A 27,015-nucleotide genomic window follows, 5' to 3' on the forward strand; every position below is an offset into this window, starting at 1 on the left:
CCCTTCGGGTTAAAAAATGCAGGAGCTACATACCAATGCCTAGTTAACAAAATGTTTGAAGAACAAATAGGTAAAATAATGGAAGTTCACATTGATGATATGTTGGTTAAGTCCCTGCGCGGAGAGGACCATTTGACTCATTTGCAGGAAACATTAAAAATCTTGAGAAAATACAACATCAAGCTCAACCTGGAGAAATGCCTTCGGAGTCGGCTCGGGTAAGTTCCTCAGCTTCATGGTGTCGAATCGGGGCATTGACATTAACCCCAATAAGATTAAGGCCATCGAGGACATCACGATCGTGGATAGTGTGAAGGCCGTGCAAAGGTTAACAGGTCGAATAGCTGGATTGGGTCGATTCATTTCGAGGTCATCAGATCGGAGTTACCGGTTCTTCTCCTTGCTAAAAAAGAAAAAAAGGACTTCGCATGGACCCCGGAATGTCAGCAAGCCTTAGAAGAATTAAAGCGATATCTATCGAGCCCGCCATTGCTTCACACCCCAAAGTTAGATGAAAAACTTTACCTATGTTTGGCGGTATTCGAGATAGCGGTAAGTGGAGTACTAGTTTGAGAAGATCAAGGTACGCAATTCTCTGTTTATTATGTAAGTCGAACTCTGGGAGATGATGAAATTGGATACCCTCACTTAGAAAAATTAGCACTTGCATTAATCAATGCATCTAGAAAGTTAAAACCATATTTTGAATGTCATCCTATATGTGTATTTTCCATTTACCCCCTTCGAAATATTTTTCATAAGCCCGAGCTATCGGGCAGATTGGCCAAATGGTTCGTCGACTTAGCGGGTACGATATCGAATATCAACCCCGAACGACCATCAAGTCTTAAATCCTAGCTGACTTCGTGGCCGATTTTATGCCAACCCTTGTACCCGAAGTGGAGAAAGAACTCCTGTTGAGTTTGGGTACAACATCGGGGGTATGGACCCTTTTTACAGATGGTGCCTCGAATGTGAAGGGGTCCGGGCTCGGCATTGTCTTGAAACCGTCCACGTGTGATACTATTAGACAATCTATCAAAACTCCTAGATTAACTAACAATGAGGTCGAGTATGAGTCCATGATTGCAGATCTCGAGCTAGCTAAAAGCTTGGGAGCAGAAGTCATCGAGGCCAAGTGCAATTCTCTATTGGTGGTAAACCAAGTAAACAAAAGTTTTGAGGTTCGAGAGGATAGAATGCAACGGTACTTGGACAAGCCACATGTAACTTTGCACCGCTTCAAGGAGTGGACTCTGGATCATGTGCCTCGAGAACAAAATAGTGAGGCCGATGCACTTGCTAATCTGGGATCCTCGGTCGAAGAAGATGACATCGTCCCGGGGACTGTCGACCAATTATCGAGGTTTGTGGTTGAAGAGGGTCATGCCGAGATAAATTCAACGAATTTGATCTGGGCTGGAGGAATAAGTACATTGACTATTTGAAGAGTGGAAAACTCCCATCGGACCACAAAGAATCGAGGGCCCTACGAGCCAAGGCTGCTAGGTTCGCGTTAGACGAAGATGGAACATTGTACCGAAGAACATTCGATGGACTATTGGCGGTATGCTTGGGGCCAGGGGACACCGATTATATTCTACGAGAAATCCACAAAGCTACTTGTGGGAACCATTCCGGTGCCGAATCTTTGGTCCACAAAATTATGGGTTTTTCCTTTCTGTTTTTTTTCCTTGTTGAAAGTAATTGATGGATTTGAATGCATTTGAAAAATGATGAAATTGCTTTTGAGAAAGAATGCTAGAGAAACAAAATAGTCTAAGGTGCTTGAAATAAGACGAGTTGGACAAAAAGTTTTCGGGTGAATGAAAAACAAAGTAACTCGTAAGGAAGTAGCATAATGATGTGTTTGGATTGGCTTATAAAAAGTAGCTTTTAAGCTAAAAGCCAAAAGCCATAAGTTGGTAATACCCAACTTTTGGCTTATTTTTGTACTTTTTATGCCTAAAAGTAAGTGCTTTTAAATACTTTTTATCATTGCCAAACACCACACAAACTAAAAAAGGGCTTAAAAGCCAATAAACACTTAAATAATCCAATCCAAACACCCTCTAAATCTGAGGAGGAGAAAGAATGTAATAAGGCAGGCCCCCAAAGAGCTAGGCCAATTTTTGCTGAAAGTGGGACCCAAATCTACTTGGCATAATATGAATGGAATCTCACGCAAATTTTGTCCGCCACGTAATTATTGAGTCTCGTACAAAATAAAATTTCTCCTTAAATTGTTACAATTGCTTTTTACAAACATTTAAATAATACTCCGAAAGAAGTTATTTAAAACCTAAAATTTAACACATTTAGGAAAGTTGATTTGCTCTGGCCTACTATCAAATCAAAGTCAAATTTTTTGGTTAATTTTGTAAAAAATATTTAAAAACGCTTTTACATATACAGTTCGGTATTACTCGGTATGGGTATTTACGATTGATTTGCGATCTCATCTTAACACGGACTCCGTATCATTCTGCAATTACGGTAAGAACCCGTATTTGTGCAGTAATTATACAAGATAGAAATAAATTTCCCCAAGGCCAAAATGGGGAATTCGTCTTCGCCGATCGCTCCACGTCAACAACCGACGGAAAATCCACCGACTACCTGAAAGCCAAAGGGATATCCTCTACCTTCACCCTCACCCTCACTCATCGAATCTCTCAATTCCTCTCTTTACGCATCTAAACAAAACCTCTATATTATTTATTCAGCTGCGAATTTCATTTCTAACGTCAGATAGATTCAGAGGAAGACAATTCAATGAGAGGGCGTGATCGGATCAATCAAATCCAAATCCTGCCGGATGAAATAATTATAGAGATTTTCCGGCAGCTGGAATCGAAATCAAGCCGCGATGTATGTGCACTCGTCTGCAAACGTTGGCTCCGTCTCGAGCGCCTCAGTCGTCTCACTTTACGAATTGGTGCTTCCGGCTGCCCCGACGCCCTTGTCAGGCTGCTCGCTCGCCGCTTCGTCAATGTCCGCAATGTATTTATTGATGAGAGACTGTCCATTTCTCTCCCGGTTCAACTTGTAAGCCTTTGATTTCACTTTTATCACTTTTTGATATATTCATCGATTAGCTTTAAATGCAACATGTAGAATTGGTACTTCGAGTGTAGCTCCGAAATTGACGGATGTTAGATGTGTATTGCATTCCAATGGGGAACATTAGAACATTAGCTTAAGATCACTGATTGTACCCTTAATATGATTGGAAAGTGTGTGCGTGTTTTTTTTTTTCGCGCCTGACAGCATTTTTCATTTCCGTTACTACTGTATGTTCCTTTCTAAATATAACTGGTGAAAAGACTAGGTTTTTGGTATTTGAGGATAGAATTTCAAGATTCTGGCTCAGGAATTTAAAGTTTAAATGCAAGTTGGGAAGTGGAGATCCCAATTTCTCATGTTAATCCTCATTTTCTCACATGAAATAAAGTTAGATTAGATTATTGTAGCTAAATTATGGTGCTCCATACCAAGCTTTTGATGCTTGGTTCTGTGCGATGCCAGTGTTGTGAAGAGGGTGAAGCGAGGAAAAGCGACAACCCCCATTTCATGAGAAGCGAGAAGCGAAGCGCTTGCTTTTTTTAAATGAAACAGAATGTAAAAAAAAATTAAATAAATACTGCATAGACAACACATGTAATTGTAAGCAAATGTTCAATACTTCAATTAAAAAACTAAAGAGTAGCATCAATTAAAGCACAAAATGAGCATCCTATTCTTCTATAAGATTATCAAATTCTTGTATTCCACTATCATTATTATATTGCTCGTCATCTTCTTCAACTTCTTCTTCTTCATCAACTAGGGACAAAGTAGCTGCCTCTTTTCCCTTCCTGTGTGAAATTGAAGTTGAGGTACTCCCCCTCAAACCATAAATCCTCTCCCCAATTCCACGCGCCTCCGCAACTTCACCCCAAGTGAAATCAAAAGTATCCTCAAATACTTCTTCATCTGCATGATCTTCCGGGACTCCAGTTAGCCATTCATTAGCATCATCGGTGTTGTCCAAACTAATTGGATCAATTACATTGCGAGCGTTGTAACGACGCCTCAATGTTCTATTGTACTTAATGAAGACTAGATCATTGAGACGCTTCAAGGTTAGTTTGTTCCTCTTTTTGGTATGAATCTGCAAATAATAAGTAATTAGTAAGATTAGGACAATTGAGATATAATTTAATTATCTCAATATACTAAATCTTTCTTCTTAGTTCTTACATGCTCAAACACGTTCCAATTCCTTTCACACCCGGATGAGCTACATGTTAGACTTAGAACCTTGATGGCAAACTTTTGTAAATCTGAAGTGGAATGACCATATTGCTCTATGTTGCTTGGACTTTCCAAAGATGTTGCCGGGTGCGTGTCGGATCCTTCAAAAGTAGTGTATTTTTGGAGGATCCGACACGGGTGCGGCAGCATTTTGAAGAGTCCGCGCAACATAGATATTGCTTCCACCATTCAACTGTAGAAGTAGAACAAATTTTCAAAACATAATATTGATAAAGAAATAACTTATTAACTATAAAATAATATATAAGCACTCGCTCACCTGGTGACTTTGTCTTTCTTTGTCTAATCGCCATGTTTTTTCCAAAAAGTTGCTCAGCATTCCTATAAATACTAAATTGCTCTGTTATTTTATCTTGCAAGGATTCTTCATGTATCAACTTCTCAATACATCCATAGTATCCATTCTACAAAGGTTCATCTCCTAGAATCCTCTCTTTATTGTCATAAAACAGTTCCGGGTTCAAAACAAGTCCAGGGCTATGAAGCTTACTATCCCACCTTTTATCTATAATCTCAAAGACTCTTTTGTATTTTCTTTGATCACTAAAAGAGGCTTGAATAGCCTCCTTTGCCCTATTAATTGCTTCGTATAGGTAGCCCATTTGTGGCCTTTGCTCCCCATCCACCAAACAAAGCACTTTAATTAAAGGACCACCAATCTTCAATGCATGAACCACATTGTTCCAGAATGAAGGAGAAAGTATAATATCTGCATATTCTCTCGCTCGAGCTTCCCTTCCATAGGCACTCTTAGTGTACTCATCTGAAACAAACAACTTCTTCAAATTGCTTTTTTGCTCATACATCCTATGCAAAGTCAAAAGGCAGAAGCAAATCTTGTCTTTGCAGGTTTCACCAAACTTCTTTGTTTAGTGAATCTCTTCGTCATGTTCAGTAACAAAGGCCTTTGAACAATATAGGAATGCACTCTAATTGCCTGATTAAAGACTGTACTGAAGGGTCTTTCTTTGAAAATGTCACCGAAGATCAAATTAATGGAATGTGCTGCACACGGAGTCCAATAGATATGCGGGTACCCAGTAGACATCAAATCACCAGCTTTAACATTTTCAAGGCGTTGTTCGTGACAACTTGAACAACATTTTCTTCTCCAATAGAGTCTATCGTACTCTTGAACAAGGAGTACATTTTGGTTGAATCAGTTGAAGAGTCGCTTGCATCAACGGACTCAAGAAACAGGCTTCCCTTAGGAGAATTCACCAAGATATTGATGATCATTTTTCCATTTCTCGCCGTCCACTTATCCATCATAATGGAACAACCAAACTTGTTCCATTCTACTTTGTGCTCCTTCACGATTTTGTTCACCTCTGGCACCTCTTTTTTTAGATATGGCGCTCTAACTTCATCATAAGTTGGAGGCTTCATTCCTGGACCATATTAGCCTACGGCCTCAATTAAAGCAAAAAAAGTATCGGTATAATTAACACAATTAAAAGGAAGACCTGTATCATACATCCACCGCTCAAACATTGTAACTGCATGATCCCTCAAAATCGCTTTGGCATCAATTTGAGGATTACCACTTTTTCCTCCCTTATCTCCAGATTTTTGCGGGAAGTAACAATCCATAGGACCTTTGGTCTTGCCATTAGATCCACAACTAGAAGACATTGGTGGAAGCATCCTTCCCCGCTTTTGTGATTTTGGTGGAAGGGACGAATCGTCATCATCAAGATTATACAGTTCTTGTTCATGAATCATTTGAGTCTTTTACTCTCTTTTTTTTTTGAAGGAATGCTTTCAATTCTTCCTTCACATGCCCCGGAACTTTAGGACAAGATGCGACATTTGGATCACCACCGATTAGATGCGCTTTTTGACGACAGATTCCCCCATTTGAAATCTTATCACAAAAAAGACATCTAATGGCCATCTTGTTGGTCTCGTTAACTCTTTCAGAGTAAGCCCAAGCCGGGTCTTTCCTATCTTCTTTTGGCGCCATTAAAAGAACAACTACATAACACATAAGAAAGACAATAAGAACTAACAATAAAGGATATAAAAATTGGGCAGAAATTTTGGGCAGAAACTGGAAATATTGGGCAGAAATTTTCTGAAAAAAATTCGCCAGCATTTTGCCGCTTTTTTAGACGTTTAGAAAGAAAAAGAAAAAGAAAAAAAAGAAGAATGCAAATCAAAAGTGCAGAACATACCTCTTGAAAATCAGAAGAAGTCGTTGCTGCCTGTACTGTTGAAGAAGAAGAACAACCCTAGTTGATGCTTTGAGATTGTTTCAGATATCAGAAGTAGATGAAGAAGAGAAGAAGAAATCGCTGTTGTTGTTGAAGAACAACCCTAGTCTCGCTGCTGTTGAAGAAGTTCAGACAGTGTTTAGAAACTCGTTTTTTAATAAAATAGGGCTTGGGTATTTTAAACAGAGAAGCGGACGCTTCTAACGCTTCTTCTCGCTTCACCGCTTCTCGCTTTTTACAGAGAAGCGGTCGCTTTTTGGTACCAGACTCGCTTCAAAGACCTGAAGCGCCCCCTCACGCTTCGCCTCGCTTGTCGCTTAAAGTGAGGAAGCGAGCGCGTTTTTAATCACTGCGATGCAAATATTCTTTTAATCAATGAGACAGGATATTATATGCTAGATGGGCACCATCAAGGTGCGGAGTCAACATATGGCTTGACGCTCAAAAGGATGAAGCATATAGGACAAAATCGGCTAGGATCAAAAGAACAATGAGCTGTACAATGAATTCCTTCTGCCCAGCTTCTTTATACCGAAAAAAGAGTTATCTGAGGCAAGGATATTTCAGGTCAGGAACTGGTTCTGGCAAGTTCTCAATGCATCTATAATTTCTCTCATTCATCGAGGTCCACATGAGGCAGGGAGAAGTGACTGGGCGTATTGTTTGTGCCAATTTTCATTTAGCTAATAAGCCTGTCAGGGGACCATAGTCTACTGCTTATATCTAATTTTCTGCTGTTCGTCCTTACCCCTGGACTCATGCATACTTGAACTGAACAGAGTTACTGATCCAATGTCAAAAAGAGAGAAACATAGATGAGAAATCCCACTGCATGACAATGAATTAAGAGGTGATCAACAAAAACTACTTCAGTGATGCATGTAAATATTTGTTACCCAGCCTTCTATCTTATGCAGATTGTCTATATCAATTTCCCCCCAAATCCAGCAATTGGAATGAAGATATTGCCCCAAGCAATTGAATATTGCAATGAAATGTTTTAAAGTGGAGCGAAATGAAATGGCCAATGACGGTTCATATAATCAATCCTGACTAGCTTGAGATTTGAGGCATAGTTGTTGTTGATACAACTTTGTTCTTTCATACAGATCTCCAAAAGGATGTAGAGCTATCAGTCCTGTTAATGAAAAGTTGTAGAAGATCAAATTTCTGGTTCAGAGAATATAAACGGCAGAAATGAAAAATCCACTGTGTAAAATTTTTGGCTACCGCATATTCCATGAAATAAAAGACAATTAAAAATATTTAAATGAAACAAAAAAGAAAAAAGAAAAAAATGATTGCCCGACACAGAAAATTTGACCTTCGAATCATTTGTATTTTCTGTGTAACTCACCTGTATTTCAGTTATTTAATGGGACAAAAAGATAGTTCGTGACTTTACTGCTATAGTGGGTAAAGTTTAGTTATTTTCATGTGATAAAATAGTTTTGTGACTTTACTGGTAAGGTAAAGATCAGTGACCATACGTAAAATTAACTTCTAGGTGAAGATGTGTATTAACTTTTAATTGAATATGTGTATCTCATTGTCGTGTGTACTTGATATCATTGACTGGGAGTATTAAATTGCTAATGATTTTACTAGCAAGCAGAGTGCTGTGTATCTTTGAGACAAGCTCCTAGTATCTCCTGTTCCGCACTTGTTAGGATATTTTCCAGGTGGTGCTAGACATTGTGTTACTGCAAATATTTTTTTGCGTTTCAGTTCCTGGAAGCTACATTCATCTTGAACGCCGAACTTACTGTTTGTTTTGTACAACCGTTGCAGGGAAGAAGACGTGGCACTGATCATTCTGTGATTTCATCTCTCAGCATCCACTCCCTGGCTGAAACAAATGGCTCGGAAAACAGTGAAACTGAATCTTACTGTTTGTCAGATGCTGGGTTGACTGCTGTTGCTGCTGGATTTACTAAGCTTGAAAACCTGAGCTTAGTATGGTGTTCTAATGTGACACATGTGGGGCTGAGGTCTATAGCTGAGAGGTGTATGTCCTTGAAGTCTTTGGATTTACAGGTAAATATCCGGTCTTTTAGAACTTTGGTTTCTTCACATGTTCAATCTGTTGATCTGTTTCAAGCTGTATTGGGATCGAATGATATGATGTGCGTGATGGACCAAAGGTCTTAGAAGCTTTCGTTTCCTGTTCCTTATAAAGGGCTGTTATGTTGGAGATCAAGGTTTAGCAGCTGTTGGGGAGTTCTCCAGGCAACTTGAAGATTTGAATTTGCGATTCTGTGAAGGCCTAACTGATGCAGGCTTGATTAAATTGGTTGCTGGTTGTGGTAAAACATTGAAATCGATCAGTCTGGCTGCCTGTGCAAAAGTAACTGACACCTCCTTGGAAACTGTCGGATCTCATTGTAAATCTCTGGAGTCCTTGTCACTAGACTCAGAGTATATCCATGACAAAGGTGTACTTGCTGTTGCCCAAGGATGCCGTCAGTTGAAGTTTCTGAAGCTACAATGCATCAATGTTACAGATGATGCTCTGCAAGGCGTTGGCACTTGCTGCTTGTCGTTGGAGTTGTTGGCTCTTTACAGTTTCCAAATATTTACGGACAGGTTAGTTGTTTATTCTATATTATCTTTTCTATTTGGATTTATTTATTTTTACTTATCAGCAACTGAAATATCTAAAAGTTTACAAGCTAGGGTATTCTCCTGATCATAACTTCTATTTTCATGTAAGCTTTTGTACTGTATATCTGCATTCGAGGCCCTAAAAAATAATTTCTTTTTAACTGTTGGCTTTTCTGTTGGTCAGATTTATGCAATCTAAATATCTAATCTTTACATTTGAAACTCTGTAACTTGGATGAAATTGTGTGCGCGCATGTCTATCTTTTTTGTGGCATTACTTGCTAGGGGAGATTTAACAGAGTATGTGTTAAGAGGGATGAGAGGTTTTCACAATCTGACCTGTATCTTTCTGTGTATTCCTTCAGGAGTCTGTGTGCTATTGGTAAAGGCTGCAAACAGTTAAAGTCTCTTACCTTGAATGATTGTACTTTCTTAAGTGACAAAGGCTTGGAGGCGGTTGCAGTTGGTTGCTCCAGCCTCACGCATCTTGAAGTTAATGGCTGCCACAATATAGGAACATATGGACTGGAGTCTATTGCAAGATCTTGCACGTACACTTTTTGCCTAGTGCTTTATTTTGAATTTCTTTAAACCTTAGTGTTGAATGTTAGTTATTTAGAGGGGGGAAAAGACCTAATGTTGAGTGTTTGTTTGCCTTATCTTTGTTCACTGAAATCAAGATAGATTCTTGTAACCTTTGTGTTTCTCTAAGGTCATGTTTGCGGTGCATTGCTGAATAAGTGTGTTTATCATGAAAAACACTTCTTTGAGTATTTGGTAAATGTTGAGAAGTACACTTAGAAGTTTTGAAAAAATAAGCACTTTTAGATGGAGCTAAAAATGGTGCTTATGGACCTACTTTTGCACCTAAAATGTAGGCGCTATTTTAATAGAAAATTTGCTATTCTATCAAATAGAAATGCAATATTCTTGCTTGAGTTTAATTCTGTAAATTAAATGAAAAAGTGCTTCATAGAACAGTTATAGCAGATCAATTATGGAGTGCTTAAATAAGATTTTGAGTGTCATTTTCTTTAACAGTATTTCGGAAATTATTTTCTACTTAAGTTGTTATCCCAGATTAGACCAAATTGATTTCAGTCATTCCAAAATGCTATAATCATATTATTCTATTTCCATCAGAATGTTACCTCATAGGGTGTATAATTTCTTCCGAACTTCAAGGGATGGTTTCATCCATGTTTTCAGCTAGGTTCTGAATCTCTTGACTTGGAGAATTGATGCTGTAAGAAAATACATTCCACCCACTTCATACTGGCTTACAGTATGTGGGCAGTAAAAATTTTTTGTGTTCATACACGGTTGGCAGATTTTCTTGTCTTAAATGAGCTTCTGTCTTTTTTTCATTGTAGAATGTCTTTCTTTTCCATCAATATTTTCTTTAATATGAAGATACAAAATTAATCTATTATGACTAGAATAGTGTTGAATTGTGGTTGATTGGTTCCGCAGATTGACCGATCACTGCCTTTTGCATTGTGCTTGACGCATCTTATTATTAAACCTTATGAAATTCATGAGTCTCATTCATTACTTGACCTATAGTTTCTACCTCTTAAAATTCTGTCATGGCCCTATTTTGAGTTCTTTTTTCTTATTTTTTATAAGTGAGAAGGTCCTAATTTGAGTTTTGGCTTTGCAACTAGGCATCTCTCTGAGTTGGCCTTGCTGTACTGTCAAAGAATTGGTAATTTCGCATTGTCCGAGATTGGAAGAGGGTGCAAGTTCTTGCAAGCTTTGCATTTGGTAGATTGTGCGAGTATTGGGGACGAAGCCATATGTTCTATAGCTAGAGGATGCTGTAACCTCAAAAGGCTCCACATCCGTCGATGCTATGAGGTACTTTAATCATCTCGCTCTCCTTCATTATTTCCTCTTAGATAGGGTTTCTCTTCTTGCTCTTTAGTGTGTAAATCACAAGATACCTTTACATATGCCTTGTTGCATATTGCTGGAGGCATATATTCTTTTAATCAGTAAACATTAAAAGATTTCATTGATAATCAGCACCAAGATGGTGCTGCACATGTACACTGCGGACCCAGAAACAAGATCAGAATCTTCTTAATTAATTACATCAGCAGACGAAACAAGAGCATTGATCCAGGCCTAAAGGGTAATATGAACATATCAGATTCAGATTTTTGTTAGTTGACATGTTTCTGCTGCGCCTGTAGATTTGTTTACTGGTTTAAACTGGTTCTTAATGTTTTGTTCTCCCTTTCGTTTTAGTTGGAGAAGATAGACAACTGTTACCCACTAATATTCTTGCAAGTATCTCAATGCTTTTGAAACATTGGGCTTACTGCTTAATGAATTTAAAATAGCATCCGATTCTAAGTTTGGAGTTGAATCTGGCAGCTATCCTTTTCTTCTGTTCCCTTGGTAATGTTTTCAAATATTTTAATGCTTGTTATTGATCCATTAGCTGGTGAATCTTTTAGACAGGCTTTTTAATTATATTTTTTTTGAGAACCACTTTAGCTGTGGAATGAGGTTTCCTGTAGAGGCATGTGCACTATTAGTATCCGATGTGGAAAGCGGTTTTTCTTTTCAGCAGCTGTTAATTGTCCCCATAAATATAGTGAAATCTGGCTTATGCAGTATCCTTTGCACTTGATGCCCAGAACTCGATTATTTTGTTTGATAATACTGGTCTTTTCATCTGGTTTGATAGGTCGGAAATAAGGGAATTATAGCTGTTGGTGAGAACTGTAAATTTCTTACAGACCTTAGCCTTCGGTTCTGTGATAGGTATGTCAGTTTTTCTTTCTCAACTAACATTGCCTTAGTTTTAGTTTGTTTCTCAATCACGTGTTCTGCTGATAAAATTGGGGACAACCTCTCCATTGCGTGCATTACTTTCTTCTTCTATTGTCATATAAATCTGTGCTTGAATGCTCTTTGAAATTAGCACTTATCCTTTTGGACATGGTAATGTTTGTATTGATGACTCTGATGCTGCAAGAGGTTGCTTGTCCATTGAAGATGAAGTTTGTCTAGGCACAATTTTCATCTTCTTTTAATGCTTCCTGGCCCTAGGTCCCTTGGAAATGTTCCACATTGCGAGGTTCAACAAATAATTATATTTATATTTAGTTGGTCCTTGCCTTCACAACTTCTCTTTCATTAATGTTCACCAGTTATATTCTTCTACAGCAGAGAGTTTAAACTGCTTTTTGATCAAAGGCTCGCTACTTAACTACCTGATTACCGATGTTTTGGCTCAAATAAGTCATTAACCTCTATTTGATTACAGAGTAGGGGATGAAGCACTTGTGGCTATTGCTGAAGGTTGCTCTCTGCATCATTTGAATGTAAGTGGCTGCCACCAAATTGGGGATGCTGGAATAATAGCCATAGCAAGAGGATGCCCTGAACTTAGTTACTTGGATGTGAGTGTTCTCCAGGTATGTCCACTTATACTTCTATAGAGTGGGATAAACAATGGATGTGATGCGAAGATCATATGTGTATGTTTAACATGTCTAGGTTCATTTATCAACAATATCAATTGATTTAAGGTGATTAGGTAACAAAAATTATATTAAAACTGCTTAATTGGTATAGCCTAAGTTGGTTGCTTACTTACGAGTACCACCAGTTGATAAGTGGATTAGGAATCTGTATTGATTAGCTCCCACACTGAACACACGCACATATTGCTTCCTTATACAAGATGTTTGAAGGAGCAAAAAATTGTTGTTAATGTTCATTCAGCACAGGACACTAACCAATTTTCGACAGGATTTGGGGGATACGGCCATGGTGGAGCTAGGTGAAGGATGCCCTTTGTTGAGGGATATTGTTCTGTCCCACTGTCGTCGAATAACAGATGTAGGTTTAAGTCATCTTGTGAACAAGTGTACCTTGCTGGAAACTTGTCACATGGTCTATTGCCCCGGTATTACTGCTGTTGGAGTAGCCACGGTGATCACAAGCTGCACAAATATGAAGAAAGTTCTTGTTGAGAAATGGAAAGTGAGCCCAAGGACCAAAAGGAGAGCAGGATCCATTATCTCCTATCTCTGTGTTGATCTGTAGATCTCTTTACACTTGTTACTACTCTACTTCTTGCAGCCCCAATCAACAGCAGCAGGGTTAAAGCAGACTATCCCTGTGAATAGCCAGTTTAAGGTACAAATTGCCCCGACACACAGAAGGCGCCTAATGTCGTGACAGTTTGTCTTTTACTTTCTCATTCTCATGTGTAATGTTTTCTCAGTGTTTTTTTTTCAAATCTCACAGGAATGTGTTTGTTGATTGACTTATTGTAGAATCTGTCTCTTGTTATTTTATTTGCTTATTCTATTCAAGGTATGGGGTGGGTGTGAGGCTTGTTCCCTTCAGATGTGTAGGATAAAATGGTCAAGGCAGCCATGCCTGTGCTATGCTTTTTCAAGGGTATGCTGCTGCCAAAGCCCATTTTTGTCTTATGGGTCTTTCTGGCATTCGCATAGATTAAGTGCAGAGGTGCAGTACTGAATGCATAATGTAAATGTTGCTTTGTAGTGGAAGAAGCTGATATGGGAGCACATTCTGAAACAACTCTTCCATGTTTCGATGGTAGATGTTCTGTTCTGTTCTGTTCGAAGCAGCTCTAGAATTGAATTTGGCAGAGATTGGACCACTACATGCAATTCTTTTATGATCGTGTGTATTCATGTAAGAGTCACAAGGTATGCAATTCTTTTAGAGGAAAAGGTTACAAAAAAATGCTGTTAGAACCGTAGATGTTACATGAATCTCTACCAAATGAACAACTTGAAAGGAGTATTGGTTTTCTGGAAAAAGTTCCTTTTTACATGCAATTTGTCAAAGGATTTTATATCATGTATTTGCTAGCGTAAAGAATTTTTACACTAACAATTTGTGCCAACACGTAGTACGTCTGTTTCCATCTTTCCAGATGACTTTTTTTTTCTTCCTTTTTTGGTGTAATTGACCCTGAAGTGATTGAGTTATGTATAAAGTGTCTTATAGTCAAGAGTACATAAATTAAATCATTGGGAATTTGAATAACTTTCTCTTATTTTCACTTACACACTTAAACATAGTTAATCACATTTCACACAGCATAGCATACCTTAGTGTTGGAAATAGTCTTGGGATGAAAATCCTCAATAGAGTCGTGCCGAAGCTTTGGAAGACAAATGAAGAACTTAAGAAGTGAGATAGAGTCCATTGAAATTTAAAAAACCAAAATTTCACCTGAACAAAAGCTTGACGTACTCCGTGAATAAATTTGGTGGGCATGTCAAGTTTCTTGGCCACAAATAAGCAAACACCAACTAGTATAAGTTTTTCTTGTTTCTGCTATTAAACTTTGTAGAATATAAACTTAAACAAGAGGCCCACTTGAACCAATTTATTTAACGATAATCACTTGTGCAACAAGTCGAATATAATAACAAATAACTGGCTATTTGTTGGAATTTTTTAATTGAAGCGTGACATTATATGACATCGCTACATGCGTTTACCTAACATTTTCGTATCTTTTCGGCCAAAAAGAAAAACAATAAAGACTCTCCGTATTGCGCCTAACCATAAATAGTCGATTAATTAGTCAATGTTAATCCTATTTTTAGTACATGGGGTTCAACAAATTGACAAGCAATTAGACTCTCCTTATTACTAACCATAACTCAGATTTGGTCAAAAAGTACTGAAAAGAGCAAAAAGGTGAAATTCTTTTAAGAAGCTCAGCAGAAAACACTGTAAGAAAAATGGAAATTTGTGGACATGCAAATCACCTTAAAACTTACTAATCTGGATTTGTTTAAGGAAAGGATGATCATGACTTTCTCTGTAATTAGAATCTAATTACCTCAAGCATGCATTAAGCACTAATTAGAATAAGCATGCTATTTAAGAGTTCCAAGATTTCGGCAATTATGCTATACAAGAGATCAGAATGATTCGAATGTAAGGTTGACCCAGACATCGAGAGATTTGCTTCAGCTTTGTGGGAGGGCTCGAGGAGATATACATTGATGAACAGTCATGTGCTATAGAGAAAAATAGCATTTTTAAGTACTACTTACACAGTAATAATACTGAATAATTAATTCATATATGAAAATATATTGTTCACGTAGAGTATGATGTGTTTTTCTGCGGGGACAGTAAACAGAGGCTGCCGGGGCAGCATAGAGTTCAACATTATATATAATTTCAAACAACAATAATAGATACTTACTTGAAAGGTCCTAACATGTCTTTGCTTGCTTTCGATTATTCTTCCACGTTTCTAGCAATCATAGCTATTGTTATAAGTAAAGAATATGGGCTCTAATTTTAATAATCTGTAAAGTGCATTGTTCAAACTTCAAAGTTCATACCCTATGGAGTATGTACAGTATATGAAAGCAACTTCCTAGCGGACTGAGGAGAAGCTAGGATTTGAATTTGATTGGCTTAAAATTTTAGTTCTTAAAAGTTGTTGTGAAGAATAGTTAGTTAGTAGTTAGTGATGGGTCCAGTTGACCATGGTTAGGTAGTTAGAACTATAGTTACTTGTTGCAACTATAGTTAAGTTAGAAGTATATATTTGTAATTACCTATCTTTCAATATATAAAGAATCATTTTCTCATTCTCTTCTCTGTAACAGTCTCCTTCTTCATTTACACTCAGCCATGGCAGAGCTTTGTTCAAGCTTCCATTGATAAATCTGAAGTGTGTACTCAGATTTATCAAGCTCACATGGTATCAGAGCAGTGTAAAATCTAGACTTTCGCAAATTCTGTTAGATCTACAGTAATTTTCTCTTTTTCATATCGTCTTCCTCACGAAGCTCGATCAACAACTGTTAATGGCGGCTGATAAAGTTGATAAAATCGATCACACGCATCCTCTGTTTGTGCATCCTTCAGATACTCCTAGCTCGATTTTGATTCCTATAAAGCTCACAGGATCAGAAAACTATGGTTTATGGCATCGATCTATGCGAATTGCATTGCAAGCTAAGAGGAAACTAGGGTTTGTGCTAGGGACATGCAAAAAGAGCTCATTCGAGCCTGCATTACATGAAGATTGGGAGACATGCAATGCTAATGTGCTGTCCTGGATCATGAACACAGTGTCTCCGGAATTACTTAGCGGAATTGTGTATGCATCTAACACGCATTTGGTTTGGGAAGATTTGAAGGAAAGGTTTGACAAAGTGAATCGTGTGAGGATTTTTCAATTGCATAGGGAAATAGCCACTATTTCACAGGGGACAGATTCTGTATCTACATATTTCACAAAGCTCAAAGAGCTATGGGCTGAATATGATGCGATGGTGCTCATTCCTAATTCGAAGGAATATGTTGAGCAACTCCAGCAGCAAAGGCTAATGCAATTTTTGAGTGGACTCAATGAGACTTGTGATCAAGCAAGGAGACAAATCTTGATGAAGACTGTAGAGCCAACTCTAAATCAAGCCTATGCTTGAGAAGTTTAACTCGATTGTAGGAAATAAAGGAGATCCCATTGCTATGCAGGCATGCAAAGGACAACCAACAATCCAAGCCAACAGATACAAAGGAAAGAAGCCATTTATGAAGTGTGACTACTGCGACAAGCCGGGCCACTCAAAGGAGAACTGCTATAAACTTGTTGGATATCCAGATGTAAAATAGGAAAACATATGCAACAAACATAATAGCTGGAGCCTTTGGAAATGACAAACCAACACATGATTATGAAGGGAGAGGCAGAGATGATGCACTGAAGGCAGGGCCATACTTCACTGAAGATCAGTACAGGCAAATCCTAAACATGCTGAACAAGGAGACTCCTGAATGTCAAGCCAATATGGCAGGTATGACTACATCCTTAATGTCAAACTTGCCTTATATAGAATGGATAATCGATTCTGGAGCTACACATCATATTGCTGGTGAATTAGAGGCCTTAGTAGTAAAAGACAAAGTGGACACACATAGAAATGAGCAGGTTCATCTACCCACATGAGGAAAAGCTAATGTTTCACATATTGGTAAAGCAATCATTCTTGATAAGGAGGAATTGGATGCTGTATTGTTTGTCCCTGAGTTCAAATTCAACCTTTTGTCAGTCTCTAAACTAACTAGACAACTGTTATGTTCAGTGAATTTCTTTCCCGACTTCTGCCTATTCCAGGACCTTTACACTAGCAGAGTGAGGGGGATTGGTAGAGAAAAAGGTGGTTTGTACATATTGAAGAAAGATTTCAAGGGAGATTTGGAAAAATTCATCAAAGGAATAAAATAGTTTGCATCCACAAGCACCAAGAAGGATGAGGAAGATGCAGTACTTTGGCACAGAAGATTAGGCCATGCTTCAGTTAGTACTATGAAGAATATAGATTTCTTTCACAATAAAGTAGTAGACATAACAATAAACAATGACTGCTCTGTATGTCCTCTTGCTAAGCAAAGTAGACTAATGTTTCCTAGGAGTTTGACTACAAGTGAGAAGCCTCTTTCTCTCTTGCACTTGGATGTTTGGGGACCATATAAGTACCCAACTCATGATAGGAAACACTTATTTCTGACTATTGTTGATGATAATACAAGATATACTTGGATACATTTCCTTTAATTGAAGAGTGATGTTGTTGGGGTACTTAAGAAGTTTCTATCTATGTTGCAAACTCAGTTTCAGTCCAAGGTTAAAATAATTAGGACAGACAATGGAACAGAATTCTTTAATAAACACATGACAAAATTGATTGATTTTTATGGGATAGTTCATCAGAGCAATTGTGTATATACTCCATAACAAAATGGAGTGGTGGAGAGAAAACATAGGCATATCCTAGATATAGCAAGAGCAATGAAGCTCCAAGCTAATGTTCCAACAAGATTCTGGGGTGAGTGTGTTAATGCAGCAGTCTATGTGATAAATAGACTGCCCACTGCATTGTTGAATGGAAAGTCTCCATATGAAGCTCTATCTAACAAAACACCAAGTTTGAGTCATTTGAGGGTGTTTGGATGTCTCTGCTATGCTACTAACATGATCAAAGAGGATAAGTTTTCACCTAGAGCAAGGGCAACAATATTCCTGGGATATGCAGAAACACAGAAGGGATATAGGCTGATGGATTTATCCAATAACTGTTTCTTTGTTTGCAGAGATGTAGTATTCAAGGAACATATATTTCTTTTTGTAAAACCAACCTCTCAAGTTCCAATTGTAGGAGAGCACACAACAACAGAGATGTTTGCAATTGAACCTCTCAGCAATACAAACCTGCAATATGAGAGGACTAAAATTAATGGTTCAGGGGAGGCAATTGAGCCAAGATGTCATGATGCTCTCACAGCAGCTGATGTCAGAAGGAATGAGATTGAGCAACATTCATCAACAATTTGGGAAGATGACAACACAGAAGAATATGCACAAGATTAGCAGCACCCTTCAGCAATTGCAGAAGACAACAACATAGATATGTCTGAAGCAGAAGCTACTGCATCTAGTTCAGATGATGTAAGGATGTTGACACCAAGGCAACAACAATCAACAGTGCAAAATGATTTCATTGCCTCACCAGTTGTAGAACTGGGCAACAATGAGCTAAGGAGATCAAAAAGGACATCAATGGAACCCTTATGGTTGCAAGATTATGTAACCACAAAGGGGAGCCAGGGGTCCTCATATCCGTTATCCAACTACTTGTCTTATGCCAAGTTGAAGGACAAATGCAGGAGTTTTCTAGCCAACATCTCCATAATGACTGAACCAAAGAACTTTGCTGAAGCTTCAAAGGACAGAAGGTGGATTGAAGCAATAGATATGGAGATCAAGGCACTAGAAGACAACATGACCTGAGATGTTGTTGATCTTCCAAAAGGAAAAAGGGCAATTGGATCAAAGTGGGTATACAAAATCAAGTACAAAGCTAGTGGAGAAGTAGAAAGGTTTAAGGCTAGATTGGTTACCAAGGGGTATAGTTAGAGAGAAGGTTTGGATTACAATGAAACCTTCTCACCAGTTGCTAAAATGGTCTATGAGATCTGTTATTGCACTTGCTGCTTCCAAGGGTTGGAATATCTCACAAATGGATGTCTATAATGCCTTTCTACAAGGTGATCTATATGAGGAAGTATACATGGAACTGCCTCAAGGTTTCAGAAAGCAGGGGGAGACAAAAGTCTGCAAGTTGCTGAAATCACTATATGGGATAAAGCAAGCTTCAAGGCAGTGGAATATCAAGCTTAGTGAAACCCTCATAGCTGCAGGATACATTCAAAGCCTTTATGATTCACCAAGAGGAAAGGTGAAGACTTTGTGACAGTACTGATTTATGTTGATGATCTGTTGATAATTGGAAATAGCCCACAATTCATCAATGAGACCAAGGAGGTGCTTCATGAACAATTTAAAGTCAAGGACCTTGGTGATCTGAAATATTTCCTAGGGATTGAGGTGCTAAAGTCATAGAGTGGAATTCTTCTAAACCAAAGGAAGTACTATCTCCAGTTGATTTTTGACTTAGGCCTAGGAGGTGCCAAGCCTGTTCTCACTCCAATTGATCTCAATCAAAAGTTTACTTCTGCAGAATTCGACAGACATACTGGTGTTGGAAATGATGAGGTATTGTCTGATGCAAATGAATACCAACGACTGGTTGGTAGGCTGATTTATCTTACCATTACTAGGCCAGACATTGTTTTTGCAGTACAGGCTCTTAGCAAATTCATGCAGGAGCCCAAAAAGTCTCATTGCGATGCAGCTGTGAGAGTGGTGAGATATCTCAAACATGAGCCAGGGATGAGAATTTTCTTGGGCAACTCGAGTGAAGACAACTTGACTTGCTTCTGTGATGCTATTGGACTAGTTGTCCAAACACACGCAGGTCTGTTACAAGTTATTTGATCAAATTTGGTGATTCACTCATTTCTTGGAACTCCAAGAAACAACACACAATGTCAAAAAGCTCTGTAGAGGCAGAATATAGAAGTTTACCAGCAGTAACAACAGAGGTTGTATGGTTGTTGAGGCTGTTTGCTGAGCTAGGTGTGACTATCAAACAACCTGTGAATGTCTATTGTGATAGTAAGTCTGCTCTGCAAATAACAGCCAATCCTATCTTTCACGAACGTACCAAGCACATAGAGATTGACTGCCATTTTGTACGTGAACGAATCAAGCAAGGTCTGCTCATGCCTCTTTACATAGGCACTAAAGATCAACAAGCTGATTTGCTGACCAAGGGGCTTGGTCATTCTCAGCATAGTTTTCTTTTAGGCAAGCTTGGGGTGCTCAATATTTTACACCCTCCAGCTTGAGGGGGAGTGTGAAGAATAGTTAGTTAGTAGTTGGTGATGGGTCCCAGTTAACCATGGTTAGATAGTTAGAACTATAGTTACTTGTTGCAACTATAGTTAAGTTAGAAGTATATATTTGTAATTACCTATCTTTCAATATATAGAGAATCATTTTCTCATTCTTCTCTGTAACCGTCTCCTTCTTCATTTACACTCAGCCATGGCAGAGATTTGTTCAAGCTTCCATTGATAAATCTGAAGTGTGTACTCAGATTTATCAAGCTCACAGTTGTTGACTTCTATATTAATAAATTATGTACATATTCTATAATTTTCTTAACAATGAATATAGATTTTGGATTAAAGTTGCTGAGTTCGATCGATTACGTAATTTAAGCTCTAGCTCCGCCCACACTTTGGAGCGAGCGAGGAGAAGTGTAGGAGATTGGGCAGCCAGGGGATCAGTTGTACTTTGGAGACTAATAGCTTGTTTGGTCAAGCTTTTAAAATCAAATTATTTTGAAATGTGCTTTTCAAAAAAATACTTTTGGTGTGAAACAGTTTGTGTTTAGCTAATTAATTTAAAAAATACTTTTGAGCAGTAATTAGTGTGTCCAAGCTTTTAAAAAAGTATTTTTGAGTGTATTTTTCTCACAAATGCTTTTCGATAAAATGCTTATGAGGAAAAACTATGTATTTTTCTGCTTTTACTTAGAATTACTTTTTTCCTTCTAAAAATTTAGCCAAACAACTTTATTTTAGAAAGAAAAAAAAAAAACTTTTCCGATTTTTTTTTTGACCAAAGAGACTATAAGATTGAAAGCGAACCGTGAACTAATTTATTTGCCCATGCCAATGCAGAGTGGTGGGTACCACACATTTGCACAAAATTTGCGCGCATGGAACAGTAGTACTCATAAAATGCTGATGCTTGCTCCTTATACTAGTGCTCAAATATCAAATGGACCCAATAGCTATATTTTTATAATATTATGTCAAATATATGTTGTGCATACGTATTATACATAGAGGTGGAAATTTGCGCGTGCAAGCATGTAACTACATATAGCGGCTAAAAGTCACATCGTAACGCCCTCTCTCAATTTATGTAATTGTCTCCCTATCCATTAAACATATGGCCCCGAAATAGTGAATATGCTCCTTGTCAAAGGTAAAAATAGCACGGTATAATCAGTTTTTGGATTGATCATTCAAAAATAGCCAGCGTTTATCAAGTCAATAAAAAATAGTCACTATTTTGCTGAAACAGAGACCGATCCAGCATAATATATTGGAGTTTGGTGCACCTGTATATGAACTCTAGCATATTATGCTGGACCGGTATACTTTGCTGGCTCCAGTTTAATATACTGGAGACTGTAGCACCGGTGCTCCAAACTCCAGTATATTATGCTGAACCGGTATACTTGCTGGAACTCCAGTATATTATGCTGGAGTTCTAGTGTACTTATGCTGGAACTCCATCATATTATGTTGGAGTTCCGACATACTTATCCTGGAACTCCAGCATAATATGCTGGAGTTCTAATGTACTTATGCTGGAACTCCATCATATTATACTAGACTTCCAACATACTTATCCTGGAACTCCAGTATAATATGTTGGAGTTCAAGTATACTTATGCTGGAACTCCAACATAATATACTGGAGAATTTTTCGGGTTGTGAACAGTGTTTTCGCTCAAATTTATCTTTACATAAAAATGGTTAAATTTCGATTACTTTTAAAACTGAACTATTTTTGAATGATCAATTGTAAATCTAGCTATTTTTGAATTTCTCCCTTGACAAAGGCAATGCCCAACAAACTTTGAATTAAGGTTCCCCTTTGGTGGGGTCTTTTAGTGTCTTCGGGTTAAGACACAATATGTTAGATGATGTTCCATTATACTTGGTACCATTTACAGTGGTTGTCGGATTAGACAATTTCATTTAATCCCTCTTCTAGTGGGTCCTGATCATGGCTTTGGAAGATATAATTTTGGTGCGTTAAGAGAAAATTGAAAAACATATCAGAATTAACCCAAATAGCTACCCGCCTAATCTGTTGAACTAAAAATATGCGATAAATATATAATGTGTATAATATATGTATACCAGCTAAAAAAAGTAAACATTAAATCTGGCCGGCTATTTATGTAACAATCCCAAAAACATACTCAACACTTTTACCATACAAAAAGGAGTCTGAAGTGAGTTCAGATGCGAATTTTAGGATTTAAATTTTATGCGTTAAATATTTAAGTATCTTAGCATTGCATTCATTGTATTTTTAAAGTACGGGTTCATATATTTCTTCTAATTTCAATGAATATTTACACTCTATCTCAAAAGTTATGATTCAATTGAACCCACACCTATAATGCTACATCCACCGTTAGGTGTGGTTATACCTTTTGATGTGAAAGTTTTGATGAGTTGGTTTCGATACTTTGCAAGAAAGATATGGATTTCGCTTCACTTTATTAAATTCCTTCTTCTCCTCTTGTACATGTCCTACTTATGAAGTTGGTCATAGTTGACCATCACTTATCACATGCATAGCAATTGCATTCTCAACTAGCCCAGAAAAGTACAGATCATACTGATAAGCTCTAGTTAATGTCCAATTGAAAGGAAACCACTTAAGTAGATTAGCTGAGTATTTAGATTTGGCAAGAATGGAGTCCATGGATAAGTTTTTATTTTACCTATAAGCTATTGAAAATTAATTTGTTAAACAAAGAGTTTGAAACATAAAAATTTACTGTTTGTGCATAAATAACCAACCTAACTAAGCTCATTATATATGTTTACCCAATGAATAATAATTGAATTTATACGCGATTTAAAAGATACGTGATTTAATTTAACACGAATGATCTAATAATAACAAATAATTGAATTGAAAGAAAAAAACGATCAAACCAAACACGATGGATGATTAAGCCTGGCTTTACGATGAACACCGCAAGTTGGTCCCGATTAAGCTCTCGAAACAGGCTCAGTTGCAATTAAATAAATAAGCAGATTAGAGAACAAAAATTGACTTTATTGCTTTGATATGCGTGCCAATAATTGTCCTTAAAATAAAAGAAGTTCTCCACTTTATATAGTAGAAGAGTTTCAATCATAGTACAAGTCCAAATAAGGTAAAACTCTTTTTCTTCTGGTAAACCGTTATAGGTCGTTGATAACGGGCGGGATTAGCACCGTAATATCTAGTTAAGGGCGGATATTTCGGCCCCTCGTTTGTCTTTTCCAACTGTCTTTCCTCTAATCTTGATCCTTGATTTTCTTCGAACTCGATTCTTCCCATATTTGGCCGTGTCCGGTTCTTGGCGCATCGTTCATCCTCCCGGGCTTTGATCTGTGGGACCCTCGGCTTTACCCGAGGTCATATCGAATCGCGCTGTCCTCCCGTTCTTTTACCGAAAAATCATGGGTAACTTTATTCCCGATTTTACCTGTACACAGATAGTCCCCTCACTTTTCGGAGAGCAGATTTATAAGAACGATGAGAAGTGATTAACTGATCACGGTTCCTTCTTCTGTACGCTGCAAGCGAGTTGACAAGTCAACGAAACGTCCCATCAGTCGCGTCGTTCTGACCTCGGGAACGTGTCACCCGTCGATACACCATCCTTGGTGGGCATCAAATGCGAAACGTCATGCATTCATTATTTCCCTCCTATAAAGCTCCAGTTTTCTTTTTTCACTTTTTTTACTTTCCGTTTCGAACATTCTTAAGTTATCCTCGAATTTTTTACTTGTTCACCATTCCCTCAAATCTTCACATATTCATTTTTTCATCTTCGATGTTCAAATCTTCACATTTCGCCTTTAAAACATCAAGCTAGACCTTCAAATCTTCATATTCCCAGATAAAGATGGCAAAAACCTCAAAATCGGTGCCTCAAAATACGGCTCCTTCAACCTCTACCCTGGCCGCAAGTATCGAAGCGACCCTTTCGGTAATAGCCCCGAACCTCCTCTTAAAGATTTTATCCTCGGAGGCTGCTCCATAGATAACGACTTTAAGGTCGAAAAAGCCTCCAAACAAAGAGATGGAGGTGAGGAGGCGTAGAGGTATATATGCTCCATCACCGAAGACATGCTCCCAATGGTCTGGGAGGATTGCAAGTGGGAAGGCAAGGAAGTAGTCATCCCCAGTCCTGATGAGGATATCAAAACGCACGTGGAGGGGGTACTTAAGCGTTTATACGTACCTTTTCACGCTTGGCCCGATGGACACGGTAGTCCTCGACTTTTGTGAAAGGTACGAGGTCTACCTCGTGCCGATCCATCCATCCTTTTGGAGGATCGTGACCCTCCTCCACCATTTTTCCAACAACACGGAGGAAGTGCTTGACTCTATGCGCATTAACTCTGAAGATCTCTCCATTTTTGTTTTTCAAGTCAAGTGCACCAAACGGAGTCACAAGCACCACTTCAAAAGGTCCACTCCATTTCGACTTAAGCTTTCCTGGAAACAGACATAACCGAGAATTGAACAAGAGAACCAAATCACTCACTTTGAACTCCTTGCCATGAGCATACTTGTCATGAAGGTATTTCATCTTGTCCTTATACAAGGACAAACTGGAGTAGGCATGAAATAGGAATTCATCAAGTTAATTAAGCTGCTCCACACGAAGATTTGCTGCCACATCCCATTCAAGATTTATCTTCCTCAAAGCCCACATGACCTTGTGCTCTAACTCGATCGGTAGATGGCAAGCTTTCCCAAACACCAACCGATACAGAAACATACCAATCGGAGTCTTGTAAGTAGTTCTATAAGCCCATAGAGCATCATCCAATTTCTTTGACCAATCGGTCCTATTTTCATTGACTGTCTTTGACAATATACTCTTGATTTCCCTGTTTGAGACTTCAACTTAGCCACTCGCTTGAGGATGATAAGGGGTAGAAACATCTGCTCTATGTCTATAGCCCACGAATCTTCCGAGGGAGGTTAATCAAGCTTGCCCAACAGGCAAAGAAGGCTCCCTTCTCGAGTATCGAAAAGGAATAGAATCGAGGCTGGCAAAGGAGGTTTGTTCAGATAAAGACCGAAGATCTTATTCCCTCCGAGTTCCTTCCGTTCCCTGAGAAGTGGAATTCAATATGTAAGTTCATCCCCTTTAAAACTGTCAAAATGACCCTTTGAATTTACTCCTCTTTCTCATCACCCATCTTCCTTAATATGTTACTGTCACATGAGTCCCTAATGCAATCCCCTGTTTCAGGGAGCAGGTCGAGTATCTGCAAATAATTGACATACTCCGAGCGTAAGTGGCTCAAACTTTCTAAAGGCAAATGGGAGGCTCGCTTCCATGGTGAGTGCCTTTCTTTTACTAATTGAATTTTCTTTTTATGTTATCATCATTTTGTCTAAGTCCCTTTTTCTTTTCACAGGTTTGCCAAAGATATCCAAGCTTAGGGCAATTACCGAGGTCATGGCCTCGTCCCTATCTATAAAACCCTCTGCTTCGATACAACCTACTACTGAGGTTGCTACGAAGAAGGGGGAGAAAACAAGAAAGAAGAAAAGGTAACCTGACCCATCAGACGCTCTCGCTGAGGCCAAGAAAAAGAGGATCATGGTCAGGGTCAGAAAGAGTACCAAGAAAAGTACTCAAGCCAAGGTCTCGGACCCTGATTCTCTCTACCTGCTCAAGGACTACCCCGAAGATGATGACATGGAGTTTGTCGCCCACAAGCCGACCGACGCTGCACCAGAGATGGTAGTGTCGGAGGGGGATGACTGTAAGGCTAAACCTCTTCAGCTGGGAGCCCAAGGAAGAGCCTGTGGCTAGTGCCCCTCGAGAAGCTACTCCAATTTCAAGAGAAGCTACTGACGTCATTGATGTCTATGAGTCACCATCTCACATGGATCCTCTTTTCTATGAGGCTCAGGCCGTTATAGAAAATCCGACCTAGGCATCACGGGTCACGAATGAAGCCCTCAATTTTTTTCGAATGTGTGAATGTCAGCATGCTGGAAGACTACTCCGGTTTTGGCCACGTGGAAATTCCGAAAAAGGATGTACTACCAGGGTTAGGCAGGCCGAGTTCGATCCCAAAGTTTGTGAAGCAGTTCCCCTCCCACGTGCGGATCATGACCGTAAGAAGACAGTTATGTTTACGGTATCGACGGATACCAGGATGATTTTTGGGCCGGTTGGTATGGTCAGCTACCTTCGTTCTTTGGTAACCGAAGAGGACCAAGTAAAGATGAATGAGATGGACGCGCCGAGCCTCTTCAACGAGGCACAACAGGCACTGGACAAGGTATATTTTCTTTTCCTCATATCTTTAAAGAGTTTATTTGCCTTAGCAAATTTTAACAATTTTTCCCCTTTTTATGCCTCAAGCCTTGGTTCTTCATCATGAGAGCTTCCATCAGTCTCGGATGGAGGTGAGTCACCTTGAGTTTGAGCTCAAGGACCAGGTCTAAAAAAGGACATATACAAAGCTCTTTGTGAGCAAAAAGATGAGTCCTCAGGGAACACTTTGTCCTCCTAGTTGATCTGGTAAGAGCTCAAAAGGAGGCCTCAAAGGTGAAACAGGAACATGCCTTCTGGTTGAAAAAGTAGGAGTGTTTGAGATT

The 27,015-nt window shown here is 38.6% G+C and overlaps 2 protein-coding genes across 2 annotated transcripts; both read left to right on the top strand.

Annotated features, from left to right (window-relative positions):
• Window positions 1–2,486: 2,486 nt before the first annotated feature.
• On the top strand, window positions 2,487–13,500 carry LOC104230855 (F-box/LRR-repeat protein 4). The gene is made up of 8 exons (XM_070147588.1): window positions 2,487–3,048; window positions 8,325–8,570; window positions 8,713–9,119; window positions 9,503–9,688; window positions 10,805–10,997; window positions 11,836–11,912; window positions 12,418–12,568; window positions 12,906–13,500. Exons 1-8 carry the CDS (start codon window positions 2,776–2,778, stop codon window positions 13,200–13,202), a joined length of 1,830 nt encoding a protein of 609 aa, XP_070003689.1. The 5' UTR covers window positions 2,487–2,775; the 3' UTR covers window positions 13,203–13,500.
• A 2,473-nt stretch (window positions 13,501–15,973) lies between these two features.
• LOC138871446 (uncharacterized) lies at window positions 15,974–16,597 on the top strand. The gene has a single exon (XM_070149326.1). The coding sequence runs from the start codon at window positions 15,974–15,976 to the stop codon at window positions 16,595–16,597; it is 624 nt and encodes a 207-aa protein (XP_070005427.1).
• Window positions 16,598–27,015: the final 10,418 nt, after the last annotated feature.

The sequence above is a fragment of the Nicotiana sylvestris genome, chromosome 6, assembly GCF_000393655.2.
Source record: "Nicotiana sylvestris chromosome 6, ASM39365v2, whole genome shotgun sequence".
NCBI classification, from domain to species: domain Eukaryota; kingdom Viridiplantae; phylum Streptophyta; class Magnoliopsida; order Solanales; family Solanaceae; genus Nicotiana; species Nicotiana sylvestris.